Source organism: Triturus cristatus, chromosome 6 (genome assembly GCF_964204655.1).
Source record: "Triturus cristatus chromosome 6, aTriCri1.1, whole genome shotgun sequence".
NCBI classification, from domain to species: Eukaryota; Metazoa; Chordata; class Amphibia; order Caudata; family Salamandridae; genus Triturus; species Triturus cristatus.
Window position 1 is genome coordinate 878,770,846 of NC_140589.1, and position 14,045 is coordinate 878,784,890.

At 42.7% G+C, this 14,045-nt stretch overlaps 1 protein-coding gene across 1 annotated transcript in view; it reads right to left on the minus strand.

Moving 5' to 3' along the window:
- Positions 1-6,346: 6,346 nt before the first annotated feature.
- Positions 6,347-14,045, minus strand: part of LOC146817998 (dimethyladenosine transferase 2, mitochondrial-like) — a 135,137-nt gene continuing 127,438 nt past the window's right edge. The window contains exons 7-8 of the mRNA XM_085611474.1: positions 10,584-10,735; positions 6,347-7,416 (exon numbers count right to left, since the gene is read on the minus strand). Coding sequence (XP_085467600.1) covers positions 7,230-7,416; positions 10,584-10,735 — 339 coding nt within the window. The 3' untranslated portion in view covers positions 6,347-7,229. The remainder of the gene's footprint in view (positions 7,417-10,583; positions 10,736-14,045) is intronic.

Consider the following 14,045-nt stretch of genomic DNA (forward strand, 5'->3'; position numbering starts at 1 on the left):
CATTACTGAGGGTCTCACTCCTGAGGGTGTCACTGGGGCGTGGGGGAGAGCAAACAACCCCATACTGGTCACAGTGTTCTATTTGTATGCCGATGCTTGTCTTTTATATAGTGAGGCAGTGGGAACTTAGACTTCCACTGTGCTGACTGGTAAATTATTTTCTAGTTACTTGCTATCTTTCGAGTATGTGGAACAATCAAATCAGTTTTTGCCTGAAAAGTCTCTTGTGTTTGCTGGTAAAGTTGGTGACGCTGTTTCAGAAGTACAGCGTGCCCTGCCATGTCTCTGCCGTACAGGTTCTGTGCTGTAAGTTTCAGATCTTTGGTACTTCCCCATTCAGAATCCCTGAGCATAGGTTAAAAATGCCTTTATTTAGATGAATTTGTAAAACAGAATAATGGGACCCTTAGTAGGAATTCCCATTAGATGGATGTCTTAAACTGTTCTTTAAAGAATTTGGGTATGTAAACTGGGATCTTCACAGAAACCTACCTCATTCGCCTATGCATTTAGATGATGTGCGTATCCCACCGTGGCAGCCATCTTGCCTTATTCTCCTCTACCCTGACACACATATGCATAAGAAGCAATCTAGATGGCTGCTGCGATTCACCATCACTATGTCGGACTCACAAAGTTTTGCTGTTTTCAGACTTTGTGCAAATAGTTGAAGACTCCAAAGGTAGCACATTTTATGGATCACCCAGAGCTTGATGACATTTTGTACTGCCACCTTTGCCCAAGCCCAGTATGCACCCACAGACTGCCCGAGACACCGCTGAAGTTTCCAAGTGTTTTTAATGTCGAAAATCCTATGTTTAAGGCTTTAGGCACGATTCGCTCATTCTCTTAAGTTATTTCAGATGCCATAGATCTAAACTGTCAATCATGGAAGCTTATGAAAAAAGCAATAGGCCTGACTGAATTATTGTGAAAAGCAGATGTTAAAGCTAACAGACCTTTCTGGGTGGTGTGGTGAAGTCTTTCGACAGCTTCACGGGCATACACACACAGACAGTGTTTGAGCTGCCAGCCACACCGAGTACTTCACAGGTCTTTAAAAAGACCATTCACTTGTTAACGAGGCTTTGTTGTTTTTTTCACCCCTTCTTAGAGCCCCTGCATCTCCACTGTCCTCAAACTTTCCTTCACAGCACGCTCCGGGATGATTCTGTTAAAGACAGGCATCGCAGCATTGCGCGCATTCCCTGTGTCTGGCATCACACGTGATGTCTTGTGCACTGAAGCCCGGCAAAATTTACTAGTATTTTGCCGTTACTAAATATAAATACAGACAAAGGAAATACAGTTTTCCGTCTGTATTTATATGTATAAATCCATAAAAACGGAAAACCGGGAGCCCTAATTGTAATGTGTGGGGAGACACTTGCCAACTATTTGCCAGTGTAAAAAACATCCCTACTCACGTGGATGCAGGAGGTGCATTAACCTTCTCAAGAACCTCTTATCAGCGAATGCGATTAGGCACAGTACAGAAGTATCTCTCCACATCCCCTCAGGAGACTGGGTGGGGCTGCATGCCGGGGAGGGACGTTGGAACAAAGATCTCCAAAGTGCTGCACATCTGCTAAGTATTTCATCCCGTCCAGGGTTTTTAGGTCGAGCCTCGCCAGCGAACTGCTCTGCGAGGCATGCTGTATTAAGGTATGGCATAGAAGCTCTGCCCGTTTCCCACCCATCTTTTCAATTGGCTCGTTACTGTCCTTGTGAAATCGTTGCTTTCCATTTATGAATAGGTTTAGTAGTCCCTTCTTGGTACCGCCTTTTCTGCATTTGTAACCTCACATAACAACTGGACTTTTTTCTTTTGTTGTTACACGGTCTGCTTTATGTAACCGGTGAGCTCTATTTTCTTTAATGATCTTCCCCTATTCCACCCACGACATCGCAGCTTGCTGCACGCTTTTATATTATTAGTAACTTATTTATTTGAATTACAACTCAGTCTGCTTTAACTATAGCAGCCGCACTTATTTAATTTACGTAGTGGTCCACTTTCACTTGAGCGGCTGCGCTTCTTTATTTAATTAACAGTGCAGGCCGCTTTCACTTTAGCGGCTGCACTACAGATGCTTTCTTATTTCCTAAATTGTTTTCTGTTTTAGGTGAAAGCGCCCTATACCTGCTTTCACTTTACTGTTGACCGAGCCCCTTTCTTTACACGCTGCTCACTGTAACCTGAATACTGAAAGCAGCGTCTAAAGAAAGGGGCGCCTGCACCATTAAAGTGGTCTTGCATTTGCAAGAGTTTGAGCTATTGAAATAACAATTTCTTTTTATATATGTGTTGCTTTTAAAAATGCATAAAAGGCATCGTCATTTACAATGACGATAGCTTAAATGCTCGCAAATGCGAGACCTATTGCATTGAAAATGCTTGTTTTTAAATGTAGCCCGTTTTCCTCAAGGGAAAACGGGATGGATTTAGAAAAGAAAAATGAAACAATTCTGTTTCATTTTTTAAGATTAGGCACTGCCTACTCCTAAAAAATATTTTTGCTGCCAGTCACAAAGGGGAAGAGGTCGCCTGTGGATCCCTTCCCATTTGCGAGTGGCTTACCACCTTTTTGTAATAGATGTTAAACTGCAAGTGTCTTGCAACCGCAATTGCAAAACAATCGTACATAGAAGTGATACCCTTGGCACGCCCCTTGCTAATACTGAGTGGCAAACCCTTTTTTGTGAGTCGGTAATAGGTTACTGAGTCGCAAAATAGGGTTTGTACATTGCACAGGCGGATTTGTGGCCGCAGGGGCCGATTTCCTGTTTGCGACCACAAAAAACTGTTGCACATTTGGCCCATAGACACTAAAATATTAGCAAAAACTTTGGCCATGCGTCTCCAACCCCTAGTAACTAATCTGGTCCTAATGGACCCATATGGGCATACCAGAGGTTTTCCTTCGCTGGATTTGCATTCTATATACTGAACCAATGGCCCAGGTGTGGATTAACGCTCACATATCAGACGGGTTTCGGATTGGCAGAGGTACGCGACAGGGGTGCCCCGTTGTCTCTATAGTTCGCTATCACACTAGAGCCACTGGCGTTCGTTATTAGACAGAGACATGCCACATCAGACCTCCAGTTTCGATTGAGGCCGATCAACATCTCTCTTTATGCTGATGATATGGTCCTCTATGTTAGAGAACCTCCCATGCACTTCTCAGCAGTTATTCGAGAAAATAATAAATTTGAATACTATTTCGACCTGTCTATAAACTGGTCGAAATTGGTCAAAATTCCACTCACGCCCAGCACTCAACAATGTTCGGTCGAATACCCATTATTTATGGGACAGTGAGTCGGCTACATATTTGGGGGTGTGGATCCACCGAGATCCCGACCTGGTGATCTAGGCGAATTATAGCAGAGCTTTGTCTGGGCTGGAGGACCAAGTAGCTAGGTGGTCTGTATTCCCACTGTCCCTCGCGGACAGAATAGCAATGTTCAAGATGGCGGTCTTGTCTACATTTTTATAATTGTTTGTGAATACACCCATTGTTTCGCCGATGCATTTTGTCCGGATGCTCCATGCTCAAGTTGATGTGGGCAGGCAAGCAACTCAGGAGTTAGCCCTGATATCCTCACATTGCCCTACGAGAGAGAGGGATTCAACGCACCTGATTTTTACCTTTACTATCTGTGTGCGCAGGCACATTTCACATACTACTTCACATAACTTTATCCAAAACGTAGCAATAGCGTATGCTGCTGCCTACCCAAACCCATTATCTGCCATTCTGCCAACTAAACAAGGGAATCTCACACACAGAAATTAACACATTACATGCTATGATGGCGGCTTGCTAAGGACTGGCTAGAAGGGCAGGGAAACTTCCGCTATATGCACGGGCGCTCCCCTTGCGACATCACCCTTCCGTCGCGGTAAAGCTAGTGGACAAAGCGCTCCAAATGCTCTCTAAGGCAGGTCTACAAAATATGGGGAATATTTACACAAATGGTAAATGTGTGACGCAAGAGGACTTAGCAATGTACCTCATTGATAGAAATTCATATATTATTGCCTAAGTGCTGTACTGTGTGAGTTGCATATGCAATTTCCTGATGAACCCCCCCACTCTTGCTGTACTGTAGGTACTGAATGCTGGCACTACTTATCAACATCTAATTACTTAGTTATACAATGCGGCACAAGCGGAATACACTCCGGCCAATATTAAAGCGTTGGATAAGTGGGCTGCTGTGCTCACCTGCCCCACTGCTGGTACAGATTGGAGATACTGTTGCACGCAACTACACATGCTTACATCCAACTGCAATTTGCAAATTATTCATTTTAAATTCTTACACGAAATGTATTACAATCCGGTTACTCTTTATATATTTGGGTTGAGCACAAATACTCGTTGTGGGGCTGCGGATACGGATTTTATGCACCTGGCTTGGTCTTGTCAGCCTGTTATGCAATATTGCGTTCAAGTCACGAAGAATCTCACGGATATGCTCTCTGAGGATGTTGAATGTAATGCTGTAATGTATTTATTAGGGCTGGAAAAAAACATTCTGCCTGTTAGCTACTGGTTTCTCTTGGTGGCCCTACTGCTGGCAAAGAGGAGGGTGGCAGGGCTAAGCCCACTGTAAATGCCTGATTGTCGGACATGGTCTATTGTCGGACCCAGTTGGAAGTGTTATGCAGAAGAATTGCCAAGACCATCCAGGCCTAAGGATATTTAGGGCCCTCTCACTGCATAGCTCATGTCAATGCTGGATGACTCTAGGGGGACTGATACCACAGAGGCGGAGCGGCTAAGCCTGGTGGAGCACTGGCTACATTGAGTAAATGCTTTGCCATGTGTAACTATACCTTTTTCTCTAATGTTGTGTCATGAATGGAGATTTAGGTGATACTGTTGTAATTGTCATTTTTTTTCTGGCTCATACCGATGGGTCATGTTATATTGTAAAACTGAATAATAAAACAATCAAAAACTTTACTGTGTTAGTAATATGTTGGTCCACAGTTTCATAGGATAGTAACGCTGCTAATGTTTTCAGAAACATTGCGAGTCTAGTTTATGGGTCGAGGGCTTTACAGTTAGATCAAGTACATTAATATTTTAAAGTTTTACCGAGGACTGGGCATAGTCTCAAGGACAGACAGCTGGAGCTGCCTCTAGCGAGACTGCAAAAAGTTGCAGTCTTAAGGGCTCATACTTTTCTTTAGAGTTATATCAGTCAGGAAAACACAATTGAGTGCCTACCATCAGTGGCTAAGGTAACAGGTGAGCGGAGACAAATGAAAAAAATCACACCAGATTCATGGGGTTAGCATGCTTATTGTCGCCTCACTAAAGTGCAACAATGCAGTACAAAAATCAACTAAACGGAGGGAACAAATTTAAATACGAAAATTAAGTCACTTTGCAATCCTTTCTAAAGATTCAATGGTTTGAAACTGGCAAAAATAATTTGCTTGCTGTTAAAGCAAATTCAGGATACATGTTTCTGCACTCTAAGACGCTTTTCCATTTCTACAAAACTTCATATGTTTGTACACTGAAAGGCAAGCTGTAGGGTGGGGGGCATAAGAGTATGACGTGGGAAAACATTTATTCGGTCCAAAAGTGGCTAAGTGATTCTTGTCAGCACTGAAATGCACCAAGAGTATTACTGGTCACGTACGACGAGGCTCAGAAACTCCTAGGCAGAATGATATCCGAAGATGTCAAACCTTTGGTGCGGATGATGTAAAGTCTTGTCTCAAACACACCTGCATATTCTTAGGTATGGGGAGTAGGAAGAAGTGCAAAGGGGGATAACTGAGAAAAACGTCTGAGCTTGGGCATGAAAAAAGCAACTGTGTAAACAAAGAAAGAACGTGGAAGAGGGTCTGTGGAAAAGCTGAGGTTAAAAGAAATGACCAGGAACAAGACTACACATGCGCTAGGGATTTTAAAGCTTTTTCTTTTTTGTGCACAATGGTCCCGCGTATCCCTGCTGTGGGGATTTTGTGCTTATAGTCTTATGGGAAGAGTTACTGCGGCCCATCATCCTTTCTCCATCCCATTCTTTTGGTCAGCTGGTACAGCACAGCGATTTTGCATTTCGTTTTTAAAAATAGCTCACATTCTAATTATAAATAATGACTTAAAATAAACATGCTTATAGCACAAGATGTCAGAACATAGTGGCATGTTAATAATCGAACATTCAATTTAACAGCACATTAATGATAAGGGGTAGGTATGCATGCCACTGTGCAGCAGAAAATAGATATCTGTTAAACCGATGAATGAAACTAACAAAGACATAGAAAAGTGTTCATTGTTTATAACATTTTAGAAAAAACAAATACAGCCAGTTAGCAAAAAAACCCTTTATGATTTCTTCAAATCTCTTTATTTACCACCCCTTCAACGTGGCGGCAACAAGATTTATTGAGGTCATTCCTCAGGAGGACAAAAGATGTATCCTAGTTCAGAATGGAGCATGAAAACCAGCAGCTGGTCTTTTGCCCATAGTAAGGTATCTTTTTTCCTCATGAAATCCAAGTTACATCAGACTTCAATTCCTATTGCAAACCTCCTTGCTAAGCAAGTATGGCATATTCAGTACATTTAAGAAACAGCCCATCTGTGATGAAACAATTAACTGCTCGTCCAACGGACATGAAGAGCGAGCGCAGCTAGCCAAATACATTCCACAAGAAACAGAAGGCCTAATTCAAGGGCTCAACCCATATATTTAAAGTGATACTTTGACGATAAAATGGTGCTTTGCTGTGAAATGTGCAAACGGGTATGCTCTTAATAGCCATTTTCTAAAATGGCTCATTATAAAACTGATAGTGTATGGCCAGAAGACACCCAACCACTTGACAACAGAACAGCACAGCATGTGAAGCTAGAAAAAATGCATACTGCAGGACAAAATACGTTCTCCTTTGGGCCCTCCTATTGTTATTTCCATCAAATATTACATTCCATATTGCCATGGCAGACTGCCTGGTTCCTGCAAGGTGGCCTATATTTAGCATGGGGCTTTGAAACTCTCTGCTAAGCATTTTAATTGTTGCTTTATAAAGCAAACGCAACAGGGATAAGCCCACACAATTATTTTAAATATAGTAAAATTAATTTCTTGCTTTTTATCATGACATTCTGAGCTTCTAAAAGCAGCCTGCTCGTTCCAATTCTCAGTCCTTTTGCTGCAGCAAGTTAGTCCATTGAGGAACAATGTCAAAGTTAAAAAACATTCTTCTCTGTGTTTTCCAAGATTTCGTCAAAGATCCAACTGTTGTTAAACTCTCCAGAATGTTCCATCACTTCAAAAATTCGTTGATATTGCTCCACAGTGACATGACCAATTAGAATGTTTTCAGGCAGCCCCAGTTGTCTCAAAAGTTTACGTCCATGACCTGGAATCCACGTTCTGAAAGGTAAAAAAAACACAAGGATGTGAATGTGCATATTTGAGCACCTTTGAAGCCATTAGTTTCCTAATATTGCTTGAAAGTTGCTAACCTCTACAGATTCTTAGACAAACTCCAAAGTCAGCTATCTCAGCTTTACAGAAGCAAAACTGAGATGCTAGTAATCAGAACGAAAACCTGGCAGTAACAGGTTATGCTGGCTGGATAACTCTCTCTCAGATCTTCAAGTCTGTGAGCTTAAAGAAAATCAGACAGTATAAGAAATCACATGTAGCGGGTTCCTGGGAGTACAAGGGAGATAGGAGTTGGTGCCTAAGAGCAAAGTTTTGAATGCAAAAAGAACAACTGATGGAAAGAATGCAGAACAATGTCATACATTCACCCCAGCACAGAGATCTGGGCCTAAATCCATCGTTTTTTTGGTCACCATGCCATTCCAGTTCGAACCCAGCCATAAGCAAATCAGTTTTGACCCTGCGCCCAATGGGAACAGTCCAGCCCGAACTGCCAGGCCAGGTCCTCGCTGAACTGGAAACAGGCATCCTAGAACTAGTTTCGGGGTTTCACCCCTCATCAGCCAGGATAGCTTGATGCCAGTGGCATGGAGAACACGGGACCCACTTCTGGACATACCCGTCCCACTCGGGGTGACAAATGCAAAAAGAACAATTGATGGACAGAATGCAGTACAATGTCATTCATTCACCCCAGTAGAGAGATCTGGGCCTAAATCCATAGTTTATTTGCTCACCATGCCATTCCAGTTTGAACCCAGCCACATGCAAATCAGTCTTGACCATGAAACCGTTCCTAGGATGCTTGTTTCCAGTCCAGGGAGGACCTGGCTTGGCAGTTCGGGCTGGACTGTCCCCATGAGACACAGGGTCAAGACTGATTTGCATATGGCCAGGTCTAAACTGGGGTGACATGGTGATCAAAAGAATGGTGGGTTTAACCCAGATCTCTTGACTGCGGGTGAATGTTTTGAATTGTTCTACATTCTGTCCATCAATTGTGTGTCTTTTGCTTTCTCGCCCTAAGTGCACCGAGTATGCCCAGACGTGGGTCCCAGACTCACTGTGCCACTGGATTCAAGCCATCATGGCTGATGAGGGATGAAATCCCGAAACCGGTCCTAGGATGCTTGTTTCCGGTACAGGGAGGACCTGGCTTGGCAGTTCGGCTGGACTGTTCCCATGAGGCACAGGGCCAAGACTGATTTGCATATGGCCAGGTCTAAACTGGGGTGACATGGTGAGCAAAAGAATAGTGGATTTAACACAGATCTCTTGACTGTGGGTGAATGTTTTGATTTGTTCTGCATTCCGTCCATCAATTGTGTGTCAAGAGCAAAGTTTCAGCAGGGCACGGATGCCTACGTGAATCCAGAAGTGGAGAGCCAGGTGTCGGGTTGGTTGTGGATGTTAGGGTGTAAGGCAGGGGCAGCTCCTCTGTTGGAGCAGAGGAGCATCGCCCCCTTTAAATGTCCCCCAAAGCCCCAGATATAAAGAATAAAATGGTAATTTATTACCATTTTATTTTTGATCATCTTGCCCTGAACAGAGTATCAGGACGGGGCTGGGCCTGCTGAGTGGCAGCAGGAAGGAGTGGTGGGCAAAGTATGTGAGCAGCGCCAGGATTAGTCAAGGGAGTTGCAGTATCCAGTTCCTTCGTGGGAGAAAGAGGAGGTTCGGAGCGGAGGACATAGTGTTCAGGTAAGTTTTTGATTTTTTAATGTAATTTTGCCCTGACCCCAGTACCCTCCCCACCCCCGTGTATTTATCAGTTGCCACTGGTGTAAGGGTCTTGTTTCAAAGGATCCTCACTGAGAGAGCAGTCTGCCTGGAAGGTCGTGGTAAGCCGAGGAGGGTGAATGGTTAACAAGGATGGGGGCTGCCTCTACATTAACTCAAAATATGGCACACAAACCTGAATTGTTGGAGAAAGCAAGAGATCATATCAGAGGGATTTTGAATGCATGTGTGCTACAATGAAACACCAACCAAACACATACTGCTTAGTCAATGGTTTAAAATGGAATCAATAAATTATGATATCTAGCAATGCAGAGTGAGCTTTTAAATAACTGCAAAAGCAAGGGCAAAGAGGAGTATAAAAGATACTGGCCTTATTGCAGTAAGCCTTGTACTGAATTGGATGGCCCACCGCTGGTGTCTTGGTCCATCCCTAAATTGGATCTATGTATCCTTCTCAAGCCTCCGATCTCTGCCACTGCCGTGTTACTGATTTATGTAAGCAACTAGCGGCTCGGCGGGTCCGGCTTACTGAAATAAGGCCGGTATTGTTTATTTATGAACTGATGCGGAGTGACGCTTACTATTTCTAGTCCTGAGGAATGACCACATAAAAATAGTTTTCAGAGTTATAAATGGGCAGAAATCTATAGACCTCATAAGTGAACTGCACTTTTTTTTGCAAAGTCCTTAGCTCTGTTTTTAACCCTAGCCACTGGGGCCCCAGAAGAAAGCACCTTTTTGCCCACCAGGGATATAGTTATAATAGTCCTTTGCACTCTGCCCCTCACTCTGACCCCTATTTATGCTCATCTTTGATAAAATCACTCCTCCCCGCCTGGAGAGTTGTAGCCCACAGCAGGTGCCTTGCGGTCCTGCTGTGAGGAGGGAACCCACAGATGAACTATTTCACCCTTGGGCGAGTGAGGGTTCTCGTCCTAAAGACTTCACGCATCTAACTCCCACTATCTGTGGTCTTCATTTTGATTACCAGACGTACCTTTTTGAGTGTAAATTTAAGTGATTAGGGAACAGTATGTTGTTGGTTTGGTACCCGCTCCCCATATGACCCCCTGTATGATTTAGCATATTTTTAAGTCACTGGGAAATTTCTGAACGAAAAATACCACTTTCTGTGATGTCCCTTGCAGTAAGCCAAAGTCCAGGAACAAGCAATGCAGCATCAATACACGTTGCAACTAAGAACATAGCCTATCAGATGATTTAAAAAGCTAAAAAAATTAAAAGGGCCACCGAATTCCTTCTGATTAGAATTCTCGCTAATAACCAATTGTCTACCATTCGCTTTTAAGAACAAAATATAAGCTAACCTTCACAGTTGGAGCTTAAAATGTTATTCTCTAAACAGAAACATACACATTTAAGTAGATATCATTCTCTAGAATACTTACTCTAGCCTAGTAATTAATTTAGCTGTCCGCCTTGCAAAGCACTGTTTCATCATGACGACAAAAGTAGTAGAGTTTGCAGCGGTTAGTCTGTGTGAGAACAAATCCCTCCGTGGAGTTATTCGTACCAAACAAAGGTGGTCATTTGGGAGGTGCTGAAACAACACAATTGAAACAATGCATTACATGCTTATTTGTCGTGCGATTAATACATGTTCCTAATTATGCACAATATGAATACATCCTAAAATTATTAACTGAGGCATAGGGTGATATGTGAACACAGCAAACAACAACTCGCACTGCATGAGAAGAACTGCACTTCCATGTGCAGCACTGAAAACACTGCAGACTAATGTTGTGAATGTAATGCTGAGTGGGCTTACTGTATGCCATGAACCCTTTCAAACAAGTGCTTGGAGAGAATGTGAGAGGGAATGGAACAAGAGCCAATTTGAATAAAGCCAAAAGAAGTTACCCAATTACCATGAAAAGTGACCAGTAGTTGATACAGTAAAGTACAGGGCCTTGCATGGATGCCACAAAGTGCTTGGACTCCAATTAGCTACACTCAGTGTGTTCCAGGAACTGAGGGGCATCCAGAGAAAGCTGCCTACTTGGAAGCGAGCATGGAGAAGTCCTTGATGTAGAGGGTCTCTTAAACCGGATTCCTGGCAGGAACCACTTCATAATTCGTGCCTGCGTCGGTGTGGTAGGGGCTGTAGCTCCTGTGGTGATTGTGATGGCGCAATCGAGACTGCAAGTGCCTGCATCGGCCTGCAGCGTGTAGCAGTGTTGAAGCGATCAGAGCTACATCTGCTCTGAATAAAAGTCAAAGGGCTATCCTATTATTCAGTAAGTTTGAAAAATGAGGGCCCCTGCGTACAAGGTAACTTGCCAAACACAGGGAAAGTAATAATAGTTAAGAAACAAACTGAGGCAAGTAACATTTAACACATATATGCAGGCACATAATATATAGACTAGCCAACAGCAGACAAAGTAATTATAATGCATGAAATAACTTCCATGACTGCTTATGCTGTTACAAAATTATTTTGGCTGCTTTAAGGTAGACTGTGGGTTCCTTATGTGAGAATGTAAATGCATGCATTTAACGCATTTTATTCCAGTTTATGCTTTTAGCCCGGTAGACTGAGTCGAAGAACGAGATGGCTGCATTAATGATAAAGTTTAAACAAACAAGTCGACCCCCCGTAATAAACGCTACAAAAAGATTTTTTTTTATTGAACTTCCCCCTGTACACCCCACCTGCAAATCATGCCGGCTGCGACTGTTTAGTTGGCTCCCGGAGACCAGGTAATATACAGGTTTTAGTTCAAAGAACTTTAAGCAAAAAAGATGTCTGACATAGCACAACAGAGGCTTCAGCTTCTCATTGGTCTATTTCTGACCACAAGGAAGTTCCCAATGTCATTAAATTACAGAAATTCACAATGAAATGGATTCTGGGAACCAAAAGGAGAAGAATAGAAGGTATTTTTTCTTGTGCTTTGAGATGGGACCAGAGCATTACTACAGGCTGCAGAAGCTGCTGGGCCATCAACAACGCCTGCTTCTAAGGTGCAGGCAGTGGATAATCCCGCTGAAGAGACCGGCTGCATGTCTGGGCCCACTGACAGAGATTTGCTGTGCTCTGGTGCAAGAAGCACAATTCTTATGCAATGGGTTGACGTCGAGCAATGGTGCAGTCAGGGTCGAAATTGAGGAGGAAACGGAAGGAAAATGGCACTTTGGTGTTCACCAGCCATTCTATCGATTTCCAATTCCTCAATGTAATTTATCGCATTATCTAACATGTGCATTTATGGGCATGGTTCTGTTACTCCTATGGATCCCACAGGGTGTAAAACTAGGTTCCACTAAAATCAAGGCACATGAATCACCCTCAGGCTTAACCTTTTTCCAGGGTGGGACCATAGAGCAGAAATATCTTTCTTCCGCAGAAGGTATTGTTCAGCAATCAGGCACTCAATTGGTAGCTCACTCTCCTAGGTACACATTTCTTGCAGATGTGACACACTTTAATGATGAGCAACTCTGAAAGAATAAATCACATAAACTGTATGTTCATCGTTGCACCACAGAGGAAATTACAGTGAATGAAATGGAAGCCAAGGAAGCTGGTAAAAAAAATAACTAGATTTCATACCACCATGAAAAAGGTTTAAAAGGCATTTGTTTCACAGCTGTGAAAAGAGAAAAATAAATCTCCCACCATCATGAAAGATAAAAACAGTATTGGGCAGACAGGGATAGAGTGTCCCTATCCAAATGAATGAAACTGGCACCGAGCAATACCATCCTACAAAACAAGTGGCTTGTGTGTGGTTGCAAGCAATATCACTTAGGGCTAGATGGTGACATGAAGCTGCTGTTGGAGGGGTTATATTCAAGAGAGTACATCTAAGAAAAATACTGCATGAGAAAAAAAGTATAATTTTCCATTATTGCATTGAAAACTCAGCCGCCAAGCATAGCACTGAACTTTACAAATATGAGCATATATGCTGACTTGGTGCCAGACAGTAACGGCTGGCTACCTTTAAACATGCTAGCGGCTGCATGGCATCCTACTATGCCTCACATGGGTCCAGAACACAGCATGCCACGCTCTACCCTATGAGCCCCAGGGAAGGAATCTGCACCAGAACTTTGGAAAGCAGCAGCAGGTTTGGAACAGAACTGTGGGAAGGCTGAAGGCAGCTGGGTACAAAAGAGCAAGTTCGCATAGGCACACTTCACACGGTGCACACCTTTTGCATGGATGAGTTGCAGAAACAAATAAAACACCTAGCTCTAACTGTAATCTCAAGTACTGGCCTCTTTAGAAAACCTGTCTAGGCAATCTACAGCGAGATCTATAATGTGGTACCCTAGTATTGGCCACTGAGTGGATACTCAGAAAATATACCAAGAAGAAAATGACTACATTGGAAAAAGCTTCAGAAATGGCAATTAACTGTACTTACTAGCTGTCCTTTTACAATGATAAAGTCAATGAAAAGGTTTGTAACTGTTCATAATTGAGAGGGCAAGTGCCTTGTGTCACATACAAACGATTCCGCGGTGCAGTTACAGTGCATGGCCAATATTTAATCATAACTGGTCAAAGAAAACTAATGCAGCTAAACATGCCACTGTACAATTCTTTTGCAACCTTTTCTTAAATTAAGTGTTTTTCTATAGTGTTCCCTGTACACATATAAAAACTTAACTGAGAATGCTTGATCAGTCACAGGAAGATTATACTCTAAAAAATTAATATCCAACCTCTGGAATAATCTAAATACTATTGTTTGTTATTGGTGAAATTATTTTGCTCTTAAGGCTTACATCTAACGTTTCTATAGATGTTTATATTTAATACCGTACCAGTGGATTTACATTCTAAACGTATTATATGTTCAGCTGGTATGTTACACCTGTTGCCAGAGCTGATA